Source organism: Oncorhynchus mykiss, chromosome 25 (assembly GCF_057628025.1).
Source record: "Oncorhynchus mykiss isolate SJ-2025 chromosome 25, ASM5762802v1, whole genome shotgun sequence".
Lineage (NCBI taxonomy): Eukaryota > Metazoa > Chordata > Actinopteri > Salmoniformes > Salmonidae > Oncorhynchus > Oncorhynchus mykiss.
The window spans coordinates 35,426,958-35,445,386 of record NC_143046.1 but is presented as its reverse complement, the minus strand read 5'-3'; the positions used below and the strand labels follow the sequence as shown (position 1 = coordinate 35,445,386).

The window sequence follows — 18,429 nt, the reverse complement described above, 5'->3', positions numbered from 1 at the left end:
AAATCACAACTGACCATGTAGTTTTTTGCTTTCAATACACTTTACGAAACTGGAAAATTAATGAATAAAAAATGGTAGAGTGAAACTTATAACATGTGATGTATATTTTGGTGCCCTGTTCCAAAACGTGTTTTTGTGTGGAGACATTTTATTGGAAACTGATAAGGCTATATGTGGTGGAGAGGTAAAACATTTTTTTTTTTAAACACACTCAGCCTCTTTAAGCACCTGTAGCAAAACACAGTGCATGGTTTTGAAAACAGTAAGGCTGAGGAATTTTTGTAAAATGGGCCAAGTCACGTCTTCATGGCATTGGAGACAACAGGATGAAAGAGGCCCAAGGTCTGGGCAGAGGAAATGGGGGTTGAGTAGGCGTCACCTGGACAACTGCCTGCAGTTGACAGGATCTCAACCAGGTGAGACGCCCTCGAAACTGAAAAAACATGCCATCTCTGCGCAGTAAGGGTGGCTGACAGTTGTTTTCAACTAGGAAGGTTCTTCAGATTCTCTTGATATCAATGACTGATGTGTTGTATGGACTTTTTGTAAACAGTACAACATGGGAACACTGAACAATGGAAAAGTACTACTTCCTGGTTTGGGCAACCATCTGTGATCTATGTGAAGTAGAGAGAGAGAAGCTCCTTTACCTACAAGAGAAATGCAGTTATATATGCCCCACCCTAGATATCTATCTAGATTAGCAGTGTTTTGTGCCTTCAGATAGGACCTTTTTGTTTTGACTTGACATGGATGATATTGGATGTTGACGACTGTTCAGTTTATGGGTGGACATGGTTCACAGACATCACCGACACTGTTCTACCCACAAGGTCTAGCGTTTTAGAACAAACTGTTCAGAAAACCTCCCACCTGGGCCTCGTTTCCCAGAAAATGTGTTGAGTTAGGCTAATCATTACATCGATAGCATCCAAGAAATCTCACAAAAACCATTGTTGCACTAAATTGTATATACTGTAGTAACACTCACTTTACTGATAAAAGCATGCTGTTTAAAACTTTATACAGCCTTTTCTGGTGTTATATGAAACATACCCTGCTGGTTTGGCTATGGAGAGGAAGTTGTCATAAAGGATGGAATATTGAAATGAAAGAGTAACACTGAAAGATGCAAATAAGTGTGTAATAATCAACAACATTAGGTTGTTAGAGTAAAGGACACTCTTAGTTTAGGAGGTGTGATTTTGTGAAATTATGCAGTTATCTTTTCTGGTGAAAGAAACCACAAGACACAACAACAAAAGAGGCTTTCAATTTTGATAATCTTTTCAAAAAGTCACAATATCATTTAATATAAAACACCTTTAAATGTAGTAAGTTATGAGGAATTCTCGAAGAGATATTCCACAATACCACTTGCAAACTGCAGTCAGGGAAGGGATCCACCTGGAAACCTGGTGACTTCAACAGCAATTCCAAGTGCACACAGAAATATCGGAAACATGCATTACTACATTGTACAAAGCCAAACGCAAAGGAATCAGATCCAGTTAGAGGAATCCATTCCAGTTAAAGGAATCAGATCCCGTTTTGTTGCCATATGGCTGAGAGTCAGTGCTTCCCTGTTGGCAACAGGACAGTCTTGATGGTAGGCATCTACTGATGTGTCCGTTAGATTTCAGGTAGGATTTAGCTCCGTCCTCTGTTTAGACCGACAGCTGAAGGGAGAGTGAAAATCTAGTGTAAGGTAGGAAAATTACTTGACAGAATCAGGTCTGAAAAAACTTAGAAGACTCATTGATCATTGTCCATTTCAGTGGAACTAAATGTATGTCTGTCCACGCCAAGAAGTCCACATATGATCTATAAAAGAGAATACGTGGTTTATAAAGAAATACATAGAGAAAACGTCATATACTATAGGTTTCCTCCTTGTCCTTATTGTCGGTTGTTATGCACGTTAAATAACAAAACATATTACTGTACAATTCCCACAATGCAAAAGTCTGCATAAAATGCATTTTTATGTGCATATGTCTACTGTCGATATGTGGTCCCTCCCCAACAAATGGCCCACCCATATTTAGAAAAATCCTCAACATTACTATTATATTCTTATTATGAATTACACATATGCACACACACCATTCCCCCCGACACACACACACACACATGCACGCACGCACACACGGTCAGTCAGACCACAGATGCCAGGGAGGTGACGGAGGTCACCTTGTTGTCCTCCGCCCAGGGCTGTAGGTTCTGTAGGGCGTACAAGGAGGAGTTGTGCAGGCACAAAGGGTCCTGCTGCAGGGGCTGGCTCAGGGTCTTCTGAAAGGCCTCCTGTTGGAGCTGCAGCATCAGACGGTTGGCCTGCTGTCTCTCTGCTTCGCGCTCCTCGGCTGTCTGTCTCCTGGTTCCACAGTGGGAAGAAGATATTTTTTTGTTGTTGTCAAAACAGTGCCTAAATATTCATATTCATGTCATCATAAATCCTACTTTCAAAAGCAAAAAGCCAGATACTTCCTGAAATATGTGTTAAATGCCCTCAAAAAGTGACATTGATCAAAATAACTACTTTATAACAACTACTATATATAAACATGATTATATTACTTAATAATTTAATTTTAACCCTTAATTATTTTAGATTACCATTAATTAATTATGATGGAAACAATTTAATTTTTTTACAATGATCGTAACTACATATGAGGACACCAAGGGGACTCAGTTGGGGTCTCAACTTACTGCTAAAAGTTAGAATACACAAGGTGCAATTTCAAAACTTTGTTGTGCATCAGCAGTTTTCCTCTTGTTATATGTCACTCACTGACAGTCACTGAATTAGCCCATGTCAATAAAAAAAAAAATGTATTGGTATATTTGTCTAGTTAGTCTAGCCAGCGATCTAAGCTAATAATCATGGCTGAATTACCAACCGGGCACGCAGGGCACATGCCCAGGGGCCCTGACCTCCATAGGGCCCCAATTGATTTTTGTAAATTCATTAAAAATGAAAGCTGAAATGTTTTGAGTCAATAAGTATTCAACCCCTTTGTTATGGCAAGCCTAAATAAGTTCCGGAGTAAACATTTGCTTTACAAGTCACATAATGAGTTGCATGGACTACATGATTTTTGAATGACTATCTCATCTCCGTACCCCACTCATACAATTATCTGTATGTCCCTCATTCGAGCAATGAATTTCAAACACAGATTCAACCACAAAAAACAGGGAGGTGTTCCAATGACACACCAAGAAGGGCACCTATAAGCCTGGTCTCATAGATTAGACGTAACATAGTAAAAGTAAACCTGGGACACTCAAATTAGTATGATATGTTAAGTTTGGTATGGCTACATAATACAGATAATGTGAACCTCTAGCAACCTAAAGGTTGCGAGTTCGCATCTCATCACGGACAACTTTAGCATTTTAACTAATTAGCAACTTTTTAACTACTTTTTAGCAACTTTGCAACTACATAGGTTTTCAGTTTGAATCTCATCACTGACAACTTTAGCCTTTCAGCTAATTAGTAACTATACAACTACGTACTACTTTTTAGCTACTTTGCAACTACTTAACCCTTCAGCCTAATCCTAAACCTAACCTTAACCCTTTCAGGTAACCCTTCCCCAAGCCCTAACCTTAATGTGTCTAGCTAACTCTTCTCCTAACCGTAAACTTAAACCTTTAACATAACTCCTAAACTTAACCCTAACCCCTAACACCTAGCCTAGCTAACATTAGCCACCTAGTTAAACAATTTAACATACAGTGCATTCGGGAAAGTAATCTTGACTTTTTCCACATTTTGTTACATTACAGCCTTATTCTAAAATGTATTAAATTCAAATTTTCCCCCATCAATCTACACACAATACACTATGATGACAAAAATGAAAACAGGTTTTTGAAATTTTAGCAAATGTATTAAACATAAAAAACATAAATACCTTATTTACATAAGTATTCAGACCTTTTGCTATGAGACTCAAAACTGAGTTCATGTGCATCCTGTTTCCATGTTTCTACAACTTGATTGGAGTCCACCTGATTTGTAAATTCAATTGATTGGATATGATTTTCAAAGGCACACACCTGTCTCTCTAATGTCCCACAGTTGACAGTGCATGTCAGAGCAAAAACCAAGCCATAAGGTCGAAGGAATTGTCCGTAGAGCTCCGAGACAGGAATGTGTTGAGGCAACAGATCTGTGGAAGATACCAAAAATGTATGCAGCATTTAAGGTCCCCAAAAATACAGTGGTCTCCATTATTCCTAAGTGGAAGACGTTTGGAACTACCAAAATTCTTCGTAGGGCTGGCTGCCTGGCCAAACTGAGCAAAATCGGGGGAGAAGGGCCTTGGTCAGGGAGGTGACCAAGAATCCAATGGTCACTCTGACAGAGCTCCAGAGTTCCTCTGTGGAGATGAGAGAACCTTCCAGAAGGACAACCATCAACCAATCGGGCCTTTATGGTGAAGTGGCCAGACGGAAGCCACTCCTCAGTAAAAGGCACGTGACAGCCCGCTTGGAGTTGGCGAAAAGGCACCTAAAGACTTTCAGACCATGAGAAACAAGATTCTTGAGTCTGATGAAACCAAGATTGAACTATTTGGTCTGAATGCCAAGCTTCATGTCTGGAGGAAACCTGGCACCATCCCTATGGTGAAGGGAGGTGGCAGCATTATGCTGTGGGGAAGTTTTTCAGCGGCAGGGACTGGGAGACTTGTCAGAATCGGGGAAAGATGAACAGAGAAAATTACAGAGAGGTCCTTGATGAAAATCTGCTCCAGGGTGTTCAGGACCTCAGACTGGGGAAAAGGTTCACCTTCCAACAGGACAACGACCCTAAGCACACAACCAAGACACCGCAGGAGTGGCTTCGGGACAAGTCTCTCAATGTCCTGGAGTGGCCTAGCCAGAACCTGGATTTGAACCCTATTGAACATCTCTGGAGAGACCTGAAAATAGTTGTGCAGCAACGCTCCCCATCAAATCTGACAGAATTTGAGAGGATGTGCAGAAAAGAATGGGATAAACTCCCCAAATGCAGGTATACTCAATTCTGTAATCACTGCCAAATGTGGTTCAACAAGGTACTGAGTAAAGGGTCTGAATACTTATGTAAATGTGATCATTTGAAAAAATCTCTAAAACATGTTTTTGCTTTGTCATTATGGGGTAAATTAATACATTCCATTCGAAACGTTACGTTCAATACTAAAGGAGTTTCTCGGATTTACATACAGAATAATACAAAATGCTCTGAGACCAGGTTGCACCTATTGGTAAAAAAAAACAGACATTGAATATCCCTTTGAGCATGGTGAAGCTATTAATAACACTTGGATGGTGTATCAATACACCCAGTCACTACAAAGATGCAGGCGTCCTTCCTAACTCAGTTGTCAGAGAGGAAGGAACCCGCTCAGGGATTTCACCATGAGGCCAATGGTGACTTTCAATCAGTTACAGATATTAATACCTGTAATAGGAGAAAACTGAGGATGGATCAACAACATTGTGGTTACCCCACAATACTAACCTAATTGATAGAGTGAAAAGAAGGAAGCCTGTACAAAATAAAACAAAATCCAAAACATGCATCCTATTTGCAACAAGGCACTAAACTAGTAAATGTGTCAAAGCAGTTAACGTTTTGTCCTGAGTACAAAGTGTTACATTTGGGGCAAATCCAATACAACACATTACTGAGTACCACTCTCCATATTTTCAAGCATATAGATGGCTGCATCATGTTATGGATATATTTGTAATCGTTAAGGACTGGGAAGTTTTTCAAAATAAAAAAAATTGAAAAATCTTGGAGGAAAACCTGGTTCAGTCTGCTTTCCACCAAACACTGGAAGATTAATTCACCTTTCAGCAGGACTATAACCTATCAACGATCAACAACCAATTTGACAGAGCTTGAAGAATTTTGAAAATAATAATGGACAAATGTTGGAAACTTTCCCAGAAAGACTCACAGCTATAATTGCTGCCAAAGGTGCTTCTACAAAGTATTGACTCAGGGGTGTAAATACTTGTGTAAATGAGATTTCTCAAAACATGTTTTCACTTTGTCATTATGAGGTATTGTGTGTAGATAAGTGGAATTGTCTTTTTTTTAATCCATTTTGAATTCAGGCCGTAACACAACTAAATTTGGAACAAGTCAAGGCGTATGAATACTTCCTGAAGGAATGGCAAAATGTATAGAATTGCAGGAAAATAGCTTTAAATTGCAACAACAACAAAAAATCTGTAAAACAAACTCATTTGTTTACTTTTTGTTATTATTCAAATACTTTTTCTGTTAACAGATCCCTCTGTACATATTAAATTATACTTTCTAATCCCGGTGCTGAATTTATGTCAGTTAATATGTAGCGGCTAATTGTATAGCTAATAGGCTATAGCTGTGTTCGAATACCCATACTAACCTACTGTATACTACATACTTAATGAGTATATACTACATACTATATACTATTAGTTAATTTTAGTATACTGTAAATGAACGGTATCCTTTCAATTGTACATACTAGCGCTACGCCTGCCTATCGGAAGTTGATGATGTTGCTATGCCCCCTCTTGCTAACTGGTTACTGACACCGGCCATATTCAACAGGTGTTGAGCATCCGGAAATTCATCAGTTATTCTGCACTCTGGGAGAGTGCTCTGAAATCGGAGTAAATAGCCAGAGTGAACTCATGTCCATTGAGAACACACCGACTATACCACCTAGCTAAGAATGACGCGAATAATCAAGTCAATAAACGTTGTGTAGTTAGTTAGATAGCATATAGTTAATATACTGGCAAATTCAATGTATTAGTAGCCAACTAACGTTAAGTAGCTAGCTAACATACCGGTAGCTAATGCTGTAATGATATGCCCTGCAGTTCAAAATGATAGCGTAGCCAACAAATTGTCAGCCAACATAACGTGTAGCGTAACTTATTTGAAAAGTCACTACTTTATTACATTGCTCAACATTTTCTTAAGATTTGTCATAATTAGTTAAAGCAATGAATTTGTATCCGTTCTCGTCGGACTTCGGCTGCATTTTTTCGCCATTTTCTTCAAACTTGAAAACAACGTGATGCCAAGCCCATTTTCTGAAAAATTGCATTACGGGCCCGAAAATCACGGAAATAGTGTCCACTGCTTGTACACTTCATATTTTGGTGAATGTAGTACGACATCCGGGAACTTATGGCATACTAACTCTATCCATACTATGACCAATAAGCATACTACATACTCAGTTTACATCACAAATAGCGTGGTTAGTGTGGTTAGTGTGAGTATTCGAACACAGCTTTACGTGTTTGTAGATCGACTGAGGTGAATGAAGCTACAGCAACCAATGTGATAATGGCTGGGGTAATTTTTGCTTGTTCTCTAAATATCATTTTAGGACCTCACTACAACTCAGACTTTGGTTACGGCCCTGGATGTATGTCATTCTTACGTGGATATTATGCTGTATGTACACTACATGACCAAAAGCATGTGGATGGACACCTGCTTGTCGAACATCTCATTCCAAAATCATGGGCATTAATATGGAGTTGGTCTCGCCTTTGCTGCTATAACAGCCTCCACTCTTCTGGGAAGGCTTTCCACTAGATGATGGAACACTGCTGCGGGGACTTGCTTCCATTCAGCCACAAGAGCATTAGTGAGATCGGGCACGGATGTTGGGCGATTAGGCATGGCTCACAGTCGGTGTTCCAATTCATCCCAAAGATGTTCGATGGGGTTGAGGTCCAGGCTTTGTGCAGGCCAGTCAAGTTCTTCCACACCAATCTCGACAAACCATTTCTGTATGGACCTCGCTTTGAGGGCATTGTCATGCTGAAACAGGAAAGGGCCTTCCCAAACTGTTGCCACAAAGTTGGAAGCACAGAATCATCTAGAATGTCATTGTATGCTGTATTGTTAAGATTTCACTTCACTGGATTTAAGGGGCCTAGCCAGAACCATGAAAAACAGCCCCAGACCATTATTCCTCCTCCACCATACTTTACAGTTGCTCCAGAGTCCAATGGCGGCGGGCTTTACACCACTCCAGCCAAAGCTTGGCATTGCACATGGTAATCTTAGGCTGCTCGGCCATGGAAACCCATTTAATAAAGCTCCCGACGAACAGTTATTGTGCTGACGTTGCTTCCAAAGGCAGTTTGGAACTCGGTAGTGAGTGTTGCAACCGAGGACAGACGATTTTTATACACCTCGGTTCTGTTCTGTGAGCTTGTGTGGCCTACCACTTTGCTGACGTTTCCTCTTCATGATCCCAGCACTTAAAATTGACCGGGACAGCACTAGCAGAGCAGAAATTTGACAAACTGACTTGTTGGAAAGGTGGAATCCTATGACGGTGCCACATGGAAAGTCATTGATCTCTTCAGTAAGGTCATTCTACTGCCAATGTTTGTCTATGGAGATTGCATGGCAGTGTGCTAGATTTTATACACCTGTCAGCAACGAGTGTGGCTGAAATATACGATTTCACTCATTTGAAGGAGTGTCCACATACTTTTGTATATATAGTGTCCATGTGATGGTTAGGTCTGCATGTGCAGCACAGTCAGAAAAACACCTCTAAAATATTGTTTTATACACACCATCCTCCTTCCATTAGCCACACGTTATTGTTAACTACATTATTGTAATCTGATTGTGCTGCTGTTCATTTGATCATTTGCTTGTTACTAGCGTAGCTGTGACACAAATACATCTTTCATGCACATCCTATCAACACACTATGGGGAAATATAAAAAAATCACACCAAAACTAGCTTGGAAATTAGGAAAGTGAGTTAGCCAATTCCCTGGTTATTCATGATATGCCATTTAGCCATTCTTTTTTTTCATGTTTCTGTAGAAAACATGGCCTGTGTTGACGCCTGGCACATAAATACCTGTTGAAATAAGATCCCAGGCTTTACTTTTCCACCTGGTATTGAAATGCATAATTTGCCAGCTTGTCAAAGGTGAGTCACATCACAAATCCAATTATTGACCTATGAACCCATGTGCTGTTCACAATATGGATAACAACAACACATCCTTGTCCACATCAGGTGAAGGTCAGCCAGATCAGTTGGATCTCAGTGAATGACCACTATCTGATCACAGAGGCTATGATTCAAGATGACTCAGATGTACAGGAATGACTACCACAGTATATGCATTTCCTTTAGTTCCTTGTTTGTCATCAAAGGTTAAATAAAAGTAAGGCATTATAATTTGAATGTCCACTCATTCATTTCAAATGACCATAAAGTTAGGCGGAAGAGTTTCGGCCATGGACAATGCACTCAATTATTCAGACGAGCGTGTCAATATTGCTTTGGACAGCATCTTTCCAGAGAACCTTTTTAAGAACTGGGCTAATTGTGCTTGGTCAAGGGAATTGGCCTCCAAAAAACAAGTAGGAGCTAAGCTAAGCAAAAAAGGTGTTTCCCTGTCACAACAAAATGCCTTGGGCGCATAGAATATTCCTTTAAAACATCCCAAACGCTTGCTCACCTCAAGCAAAGCAATTCACATAGTATACCATACTCTAATTTAAACAGCTGCCTAGTTGTTACTTTGTGACACTTCCTGCATCAATCTGATGTATCAAAATGAATAAAACATAAGGCAGCACGAACAATGGAAAGCAGTTTTGGGGAAAAAACTTGAAATAAAAAATGTCCAAAAGCGACAATAAAAAACAACAACACTAAGAGTGTTGATAACAGACAGTGTTAAAGAATGTCTAGAAGTGTGTTGCTGTAATGCGTTGCTGTAATGGGCCCCTACCGCCATTTTGTCCTCCTGTTCTGGAACCAGGTTTTGACCTGTGCGTCTGTCATCTTCAGGGCCTTGGCCAGGGTGGCGCGCTCTGCCGATGCCAGGTACTTCTGTCGGTGAAAGCGTTTCTCAAGTTCGCAGATCTGCACACGGCTGAATGAGGTGCGGGGCTTTTTTCTTTTGGGTGGCGTCCGGTTCTGATAGGGGTGGCCGATGCGCCGGGTCACCGAGAAGGGAGAAAGGGCGGCTGAGAGAGAGCAAGAGAGCGAGAGAGCGAGAGAGAGAGAGAGAGAGAGAGAGACAAAGTTTGTTTTTCCAGAGATGAACCTTGGTCAAGTGAGAACCTTCTCTGACATATACCATTCTTTGTCATGTATTTAGCTTGCATGATCACTCATATTATAATTGTGATTATGTTGTCCATCCCTAACTCAATTCAACATTTCATCATCTCTGTTTTTATTTATTTTTACTAGAAATTGGCCAACATTTAATGATTCATCACTGGCTATTGACCTTTGTAATATGATTACAAGGTGAAAACAGTCCTTTCTCACAACAAATGCATAGTTTTTCAGTACATACAGTGTTGTCCTATGGACCTAGCTATGCATTTTGGTATTTTAACACCCCTGATGGAAACCAGGAGAAGACAAACCAGGGCAAGATAAAGGACACATGTAAAAGAAGACCAGGGAAGTGACTCACCTGGACAAGTACCCTTTCGAAAGGGATAGTCTGCAAATGGGCCGGTGTCTCGCAGGTGAGCGAGTTCGGGGTAATAGTGTTTGGCTAATGTCTCCATAGAGCTCCAGGTAGGGACCCTGCCAATGTCCCCCTTGGGGAGAGGGCAGAGGCCTGGCAGGGCCGGGGGGGCTCCTGGCCTCCCACTGGGGTCTCCTGCTTGTCTGTCCTCTGCCTGCTCCGCTAAAGAAAGGGAGACACAGTCAGGGACCCACATGGAGCTGTGGGGGTCGGGTGGGGGTACTCTGGAAGTACCTCTTATTGCTATTTTGTCAAGATGGGGATTTGTTACATTTGTCTTTTTTTGTCATTTAGTACAATAACTATATATAATATATGCCATTTATCAGATGCTTTATCCAAAGCAACTTACAGTCATGTGAGAATAGATTTCACATTTGGGTGGCCCTGGGAATTGAACCCACACCCTGGCATTACTAATCCCATGCTTTACCAACTGAACCATTCAGGACCATTAAACTGATTGGTTAGGCCAAAAGTATCACATTTGGTTTGATGCCGAATCATTACAGTTAGCTTTTTAAGCTATCCAGCCAAACATAGTAACTTAGGCGATATGTACACGCTACTTTTGAACCAATTAAAACATGATACAAAGGAAAAGAACCAATCTCAAGCACTTTGCCGAGGTAAATTATTAGTGCATGTTGTCTATTCGTCAGGCAGCAGCGCAACACTGGTTTTAGAAGTGGAGTTTTGTATCACTTTTCAATGATAGAAATGGCATTGGGACAAAAATGCAGTTTCAGAATCTGTGGGGGGGGGGGGGGGGGGGGGGGGGGACGACAACGACGACGACATGTCCCCCCTGTCCCCAGTGAAAGTTGCGCCCCTGGTGTCGGGCATGAGTAAACAGAACATTCATAAACGCAATATAATATGTTTGGATATAAATCCTTTCTAAAGCCATATTGTCATACAAACATAACCTGTAAAAACAGATGTTTCTGTCGAAGGGATCGGAAGTAGGCTTCCCTGTTCCTCACAAGCTGTTGTCTTACGGTATGTTTATATGTCTAGTTCTGTCAGAGAGCTCACCAGGAGCCAAAATGCATATGAAAACATCTCCATATGTGTCCTGGGGGGACCAATGTTACTGTGTTGAGAATTTAGTAACCAGGAATTCAGTGTGAGCAATCAAAATGTATTTTCCACAGAGGCACTCTGGAGATGAGGTAAAACACAAATGAAACATAAGCCACATAATGCACTCAACAATAATTTTGAATCACTCCCAACCTCTCTGATTGGTTATAAACCTAAATGGCAGAATAAATAAATAAATACACTTTTTTTTTTTTTCAATACTTAAAAAAATGTAAATTGGGTACATTTGCAATACATTTGCAGTGACTCGAAGTGTTGAGTGTTGAAAAAGTGTTTAAAACAATATGTATAATCTATAGATGGTCCAACCCTTCATTGCCTGAGGAGTTTCGATTAATAGGTCACACATTTGGAGCAAGCAGGTCTGCTCCAGGCTCAACATGCAGGTCTGGGTACAGATAATACCACATTAGACTTCTATTTCAGGCCATCTGTGGACCAGCTAATGGACCAGGCACATACAGTACAAGCACGTTCATATGCAACCCAAGAGTAACATGCAAACAGACTGTCATCCAGTCGAACATGCTAAAGGTTCCCTTCAACCTAACTTTAATTCTGACATAAGGTATTCCAAATAAACAGTTGAAACGTAACAATATTCATATTGATGATGATTGACTAATTTAATGTGGAAATAGAACAAAATACAAAAGGTCTAGACGTTGTAAAATAGGTTTTAATTTGACTTTATCTGTGATGTTGCTAGTTTTGACCAGCTTCCAAAATAAAGAGCCAAGTGTGTCGTAGTATTCCACTAAATGCAGCAGTGTGCCAAGAGCCCAGAACACACCTGTCTGTTATCAAAACCTGCAAACATTTATGGAACGAGGCAGTTAGTTAAATTTAGCCCTCAGCCTCTTTACAGTGACAGGCTTTATAATTTGATGTGATTGCTTTTAATTACAGCCCATATTGCAAGAAGTTGTCAGAGTGTTTACACGCACTTAACACTTACCACAATAATTGTATTCATTGAAGAAAATACTGTTTCCCGTAACTGAGAAAGACCAAATATGGCCACAGAGGCTATAGGACATTTCACTTGACTACCACATCACCATTCAATTCCCAAGATCAATGTATTTCATAGGGGAGAGAAAATTGAATGTGTTCAAAAGGGTTAAATGTTATACATTTTTATTTCATTCAATTATCTTATTTCATTTGTATTTGAAAGGTGGGTATCTTGTTTTCAAGAAAACATTGCAAGAATTGGTTCTGTGAGAACCAATTTTTTTTTTTTACAACGGATGACAAAGGAAATGGTGGAGAATACTAAATCTGATGCCTGGGTAATATGATTTAGCATAAGGATATCAAAAAATAAAATGCTACCGTGGAGAAATAATAAAGCCAAATATACTTAATAACACCTTTCTGTGAGAGCGCCTCTCTTCCCCACTACGGATATTACATGCGTAGCAATCTAATAAATATGTCCGTAAAGGATTCTTACCGGGGTATTGAAATATAACATGAACATTTATTGCTATTTATTACACTGTGAGGCAAAACAGAGCCACTTGCCCCTGCCACACTGGCTGAGAATAGAAGCAACTTCCAGAGAAAACAGTACGGCTTTTCCCATTAACATCCAATTACTGTAGCCATCATTACATTTATATATTTGTGAGGAAGGTCATTCTTTTTAACTAAGATAGAACACTACTACAGGAATACAATTGGATTTACTCTATGCATTAACATAAGGCATGCTCTAAATTCAATGGCCATTATGGGACATTGCACAGGTACAACAAGCAGGTGCAATGTAATACGCAGTACACATTACATAGTAATTACAATTGTTATATCTGTTCGTGGTTTGTGTAATTATATGTCATCACGTTATTTTAAGGTATTTATAGTTCTCTAAAGAGTGATAACCACTTATCAACTCTCCTAATGCTGAAATCTCATCAAAATACATTTATTATAGGGATATAGATTGGTATTATTTGTTACCTCACTTCAATACTATAGTGTATTACAGTATGGATATATTTTTTTGTGGTAATACATGCAGATATTGTAAAAGTTTAAATGGCTTTGGTGGTAAGAATATTTTGCTATGAAACTAACAACAGACCAAGGGCCTACAATTTCCACAGAACCTATAGAGCCACAAGATCAACTATGTTTGTTGACTTGATGGGACACATCTGTTTATGCACTTCTCTGCTTTTTCAAACTTGCAAACTGCCAAGTCAATTAACATAAAAACATGTGTTTTTCCCTTTCAGTGCCTCCCAATCTGTCCGGTCTGTTGTGAATATCGCATCTCCAATTCTAGGCCTGTTCGCTGTTTCACTTGCTTTGACGCTTGCGGTGAAATGCAGCGCTGCAATTCAATATGAAAGGGAATAATTTATTTAAAAAAGGAGAGGTCTATTTCAAGTATCCAGAGAAACGCATTACGATTTGAGATATTCTTTTAAGATAGGTCAACCAAAAGGACTGGCGCTGAATGCTGAACTAAGTCCATCCAGCAACTAAAACTATTGTCCTATCATTTGTAGCCTAGTAGACCTATCAGGGATCCCGAAATGAATTTATTTGTGATTATTTTTAAAGGTGGAAATACAATTAGGCCCCTATGATATTAAACTCAAATGAAATCGATGGCAAAAACATCCGAATATTAGCCTACGATGTGTGATTTAAAAAATGAATGTCTCAAACAATGTTGACAAATGGCTACACCGTAAATACCTCAAGCACTTTCAAGATAGGCCTTTTTCTCAAATGTTGATCACAAATGATAACAAAAAGTGCTCACTTAAAATAAAGGTTTGTTGGTGGGTAATAATGAGGCTACATAACCAACACCAAAGATAAACCAAATTAAACGAGAAGCCCTTTGTGACTATGAATACAATAGGTACGCATATTTACACCATATATTTTATAGTTCATATATCTGTTCTGGTTTAAATAATTAATGAGGGAAGCACAGAGCTATAGTATTGTTAATATTTAATGAGGGCTAATACATGATGATCCTAATTGTCGTCTTTATTGTGGTGACGTCATGCCAGAAAAACTAATATCTCGGCCGAGTGGGAGCTGAGGTTATGGTCAATGTAATATGTACAGGCCAAAAGCTGGCCATCGAATTAGGATTTAATTTACCACGTTCTTCTCTTTCCTTAATCGTTAAAATAAATGTTCCTCGAATTAGAAAATATTAAACAATAGGCCTATAGGCCTATCATGGCCCATGCAACCCTTTGTGTTGTGCCCTTTTCTATGCTAATCGAAAACACCAGACACCTAGAGCCTACGTGAAAAATTATTTTGAACCAAATGCCACTTTCCAATTCCCCAAAATGCGAGAAAAGCGTTGGTCAAATGATTCAGGACCTGCAGGCATTGATATACAGTACGGCCTAAATCCTGTTCACAATCCCAGACACAACACTTTCATGTATTAATTATTAATCTACAGATTAAACGCCTGAATTGTACAGGCCTATTATACGCAATAATAGGGTATTCTGATAGCTTAAACTAAAAGCGCGTGAAGATAAGAGAAATCTGAACTTGAGTGAGATATATTATACCATTACATTTGTGCTTAGGCCTACAGCAAAAATAATTTGTTTATGTGAATGATAGTAGATAGATAATGCATTACACCTGCCAATGTCACATATATAGGCCAATACATCTGGCGAAACCTGAAGCGTTCGCAATGTCATCTCATTTACCTTGACACCCCAATGGTGAAGATAAACGTACATTCAAAGGTTTATGGATGAAATAAACACGGCGGGCCGTACGCTACATGTTTAAATGCCATGCTTCAGGGTTTGTATAGAATTTGTCACAGTTATGTTCCCTTTTTATTTGATTTCAATGGTTCAATTAGGTTGGACGTAACTGGATAGTTGTTCAACAGTGTGTTGAAGACGGTTCTATTCAAATAAGACAGCATTTATTCAAGACCTACACGAATAGATTATTTGTATTTACTGTCGTGACGTTCAACGTGGAAAGGGAAATGTCAAAACGCCTAACAAGTGTGTCATTTGATAGTGACAGTGTTGCTATCTTCTCTAATCGTCGTCTGTATACACAACTATAGGCCTAAATGGGCCAGTAGAGCCCAGACACAAATTATGTACGTGAAAATACACTCTAGGAGCTCAGATGCAAAAATGTAATTACCAACGTTTCGACAGCCAAGCTGTCTTCATCAGGGTACGAATTATTTACGTAACACACCTGCAGGCGGGCATCATCAATTCCTACCTTGTCGTAAACTGACTCGCTAGTTTAGGGCCCATTTTGTATTGGAAGGAGCTAGAGTAGGCCTATTTTCCACAACTGCAAAGCTTAGCTACTATATGCCTCTAAAAGTAAATGTATCATAGGCCTGATAATGATAATAATAAGCTAGAAAACTGTTGTTTTTTATTGCTGTTATTATAGCAAATTGTCATATTATTATTAGGCTGCTGCAATAAGCAATACTACTATAGCTACTACTACTAATAATAACCTAATAACAGCAATACTCTATTCTATTATTATTAGGATAATATTATTATGATTGTTAGAATTATTGGCGTTAACCTATTAATTGTATTATAGGTATATTGATATTGATGTTGTTATTATTAAGATTATTCAGATGGTGTTGGACGGTGAATTTTACTTTCAGAAATATATCTGTTCTATTGCATTTTGAAAGGGAAAAATCTCTTCAAATCATGTCGTACATTTTGTAGGCTATGGAGACCTATCATTTTGATTAGGCAGTGATTTATCACATTTATTCCCTCCTATTAAACGGAAAGCCAATCTTAACGGCTGACATTATACCATATAATTATACAAATGTACACAACATATATTCATAACAATACCTGCAAGTATTTATTTGCCTTTTAAATGAACTAATATGATACATATAGACAGACCTTGATGTAGAATCGAATTCCTCATGCCATATGCCCAGTCGCACATCATGCCATATGCCCAGTCGCACATATGATTTGATAAATTAGTCTGTCACATAATTGCCTACCATGCCTTCTTAATTGACAGCGTCAAGATGCTAAATGTTTTGCTTAGGCATACGCCCTGCTTGCAAGGATGTGGGTTAAACTGAAAAACAACAAATAAATGTGAACTTTCAAACGAATTATATTGAAGTGTGAACCTCTTTTCAACTGAAAAGGATATATCAGGTATGATAGGCCTATGGGGAAATCCACGAAGCAATGTTCCCATTTTGTGACATGTTTTTTTTTTTTTGTCTACAGAAACATACATTTTCAGAAGTTTAGATGAATCTTACCAGTGAGTCTGTCCTTTGCGAACCTTCGACTGCTCTCCATCCACGGGAAGGTAAAGTTTGCTGCATTTCCCATACTTGGCATTGAAGTCACTGAGGTGATGCCACCCGCGAAGCCAGGTGGATGGGTAGACGGGGGCTGATGTGGATTCGGTGGCATGGGTCTGTGAGCTGGCACCCTGATAACACCACCGGCGTTCCCACCATTCACGTTAACGTTCATGTTCATGCTGACATTCATGTTCATGTTCACGTTATAGGAACCTGCGAGTCCAGCCGCCATAGAGCAGGCCGGGTTATAGACGCTGTTATAGCCATTGGTGTAAACGTTTGGGGCAAGCGTGTAATCCGTGTCGCTGGTTCGGTTGGGCAGCATGCAGCTGCTGGACTGGTCCGTGCTGTTCAGAATCTGGTCTATTCCAAAACTGATGGGCTCGTGCTGCTGGTGTGTCTGGTTTACCTCTTCAATTCCAGTGTGCTCCATTGTTGTATTCATATTAGCGTCTCAAAACGTCTCATATGTTGATGAAAAGTATGCTATTTGTTTCCCTTATTGTCGCAGTATCGGATGCAGAAATGATGCCCCCCGTCTGTGTTCAGATCTTTTAGCCTAAAGATACTTCCTTGAGCAGTGCGCGACCAACACCGTCCGAAGCGTTTCCATTATCTGTCCGGAAGACATAGAACTGGAGTGTACTAAAATGCACTGTTAATAATCCATCGGGATAGGTTCTGGGGGAGTCTTAAAATGCATATCCATCACCTTGTAGCATGATCTTTAACATATTTACTTGCACATTAATCGAAAGAGATGAGTAGCTTATTGGTAATGTAAAAATAGTTAGCCAGACTACTTACAGCCAAATCTTCAATTTGAGCAGTTCCCAAGTTCCTGTGAAGCGGATACCGGCTCTTTTCTCTGGCATTGATATTGCAACATCTACAAAGGCAGAGGCCATTGCCGACTCATCCTCATCGTATCAAAATATGTAACAAAATGAAGTGTTGACTGTGCTAAACATGAATATTAATTGGAAAAGATAGCTCCGTTCCAGTGAATCTGAAGTGATTTTAGCAGCTGTCGAGACACCCCTCCTGCCTAACTCTTGCCATTCGGTCATCCATTGGCCCACGCATTTCAATGTTTTGCAGCCTGCTCCCTTCTCTTAAAGAACCCGCAGCCCCAGTTTTATTGTGCTGTATAATATGACATGCGGTGTACATCAGAATAGAACTGAGTTTAAGCACATAGGCTATCACCAACCTTAATCCCACTATAAAACGGTAAGACATGAACAACTAGCTAATAGATATGGACTATCATGCATGAAACTATGGTTTAATTGCTATGTAACTATGGGTTTTATTTGATTTTACACATCCCTGTTTATTGCCCTTTCATTGTAAAGCCTGATAGCAGCCAAATAGCCTAACTAGACAATCGAGCCACGAGAATTTCAACTAA

General features: G+C 39.6%; 1 protein-coding gene across 4 annotated transcripts; it reads right to left on the bottom strand.

Annotated features, from left to right (window-relative positions):
- Positions 1 to 1,281: 1,281 nt before the first annotated feature.
- On the bottom strand, positions 1,282 to 18,136 carry LOC110505090 (T-cell leukemia homeobox protein 3). 4 transcript variants are annotated; one of them, XM_021584056.3, is made up of 5 exons: positions 16,968 to 18,136; positions 10,496 to 10,714; positions 9,797 to 10,034; positions 2,194 to 2,374; positions 1,282 to 1,824 (listed from the first exon to the last, which is right to left on the bottom strand). In XM_021584056.3, the coding sequence occupies exons 1-5, from the start codon at positions 17,458 to 17,460 to the stop codon at positions 1,756 to 1,758; spliced, it is 1,200 nt and encodes a 399-aa protein (XP_021439731.1). In that variant the 5' UTR covers positions 17,461 to 18,136; the 3' UTR covers positions 1,282 to 1,755. The 4 variants fall into 4 exon arrangements, with proteins under 4 accessions (XP_021439731.1, XP_021439732.1, XP_090075870.1 ...); XM_021584057.3 differs by having other exon boundaries at positions 1,282 to 1,679; XM_090219744.1 differs by lacking the exon at positions 10,496 to 10,714 and having other exon boundaries at positions 1,282 to 1,679; positions 16,968 to 18,026.
- Between the last annotated feature and the right edge of the window lie 293 nt (positions 18,137 to 18,429).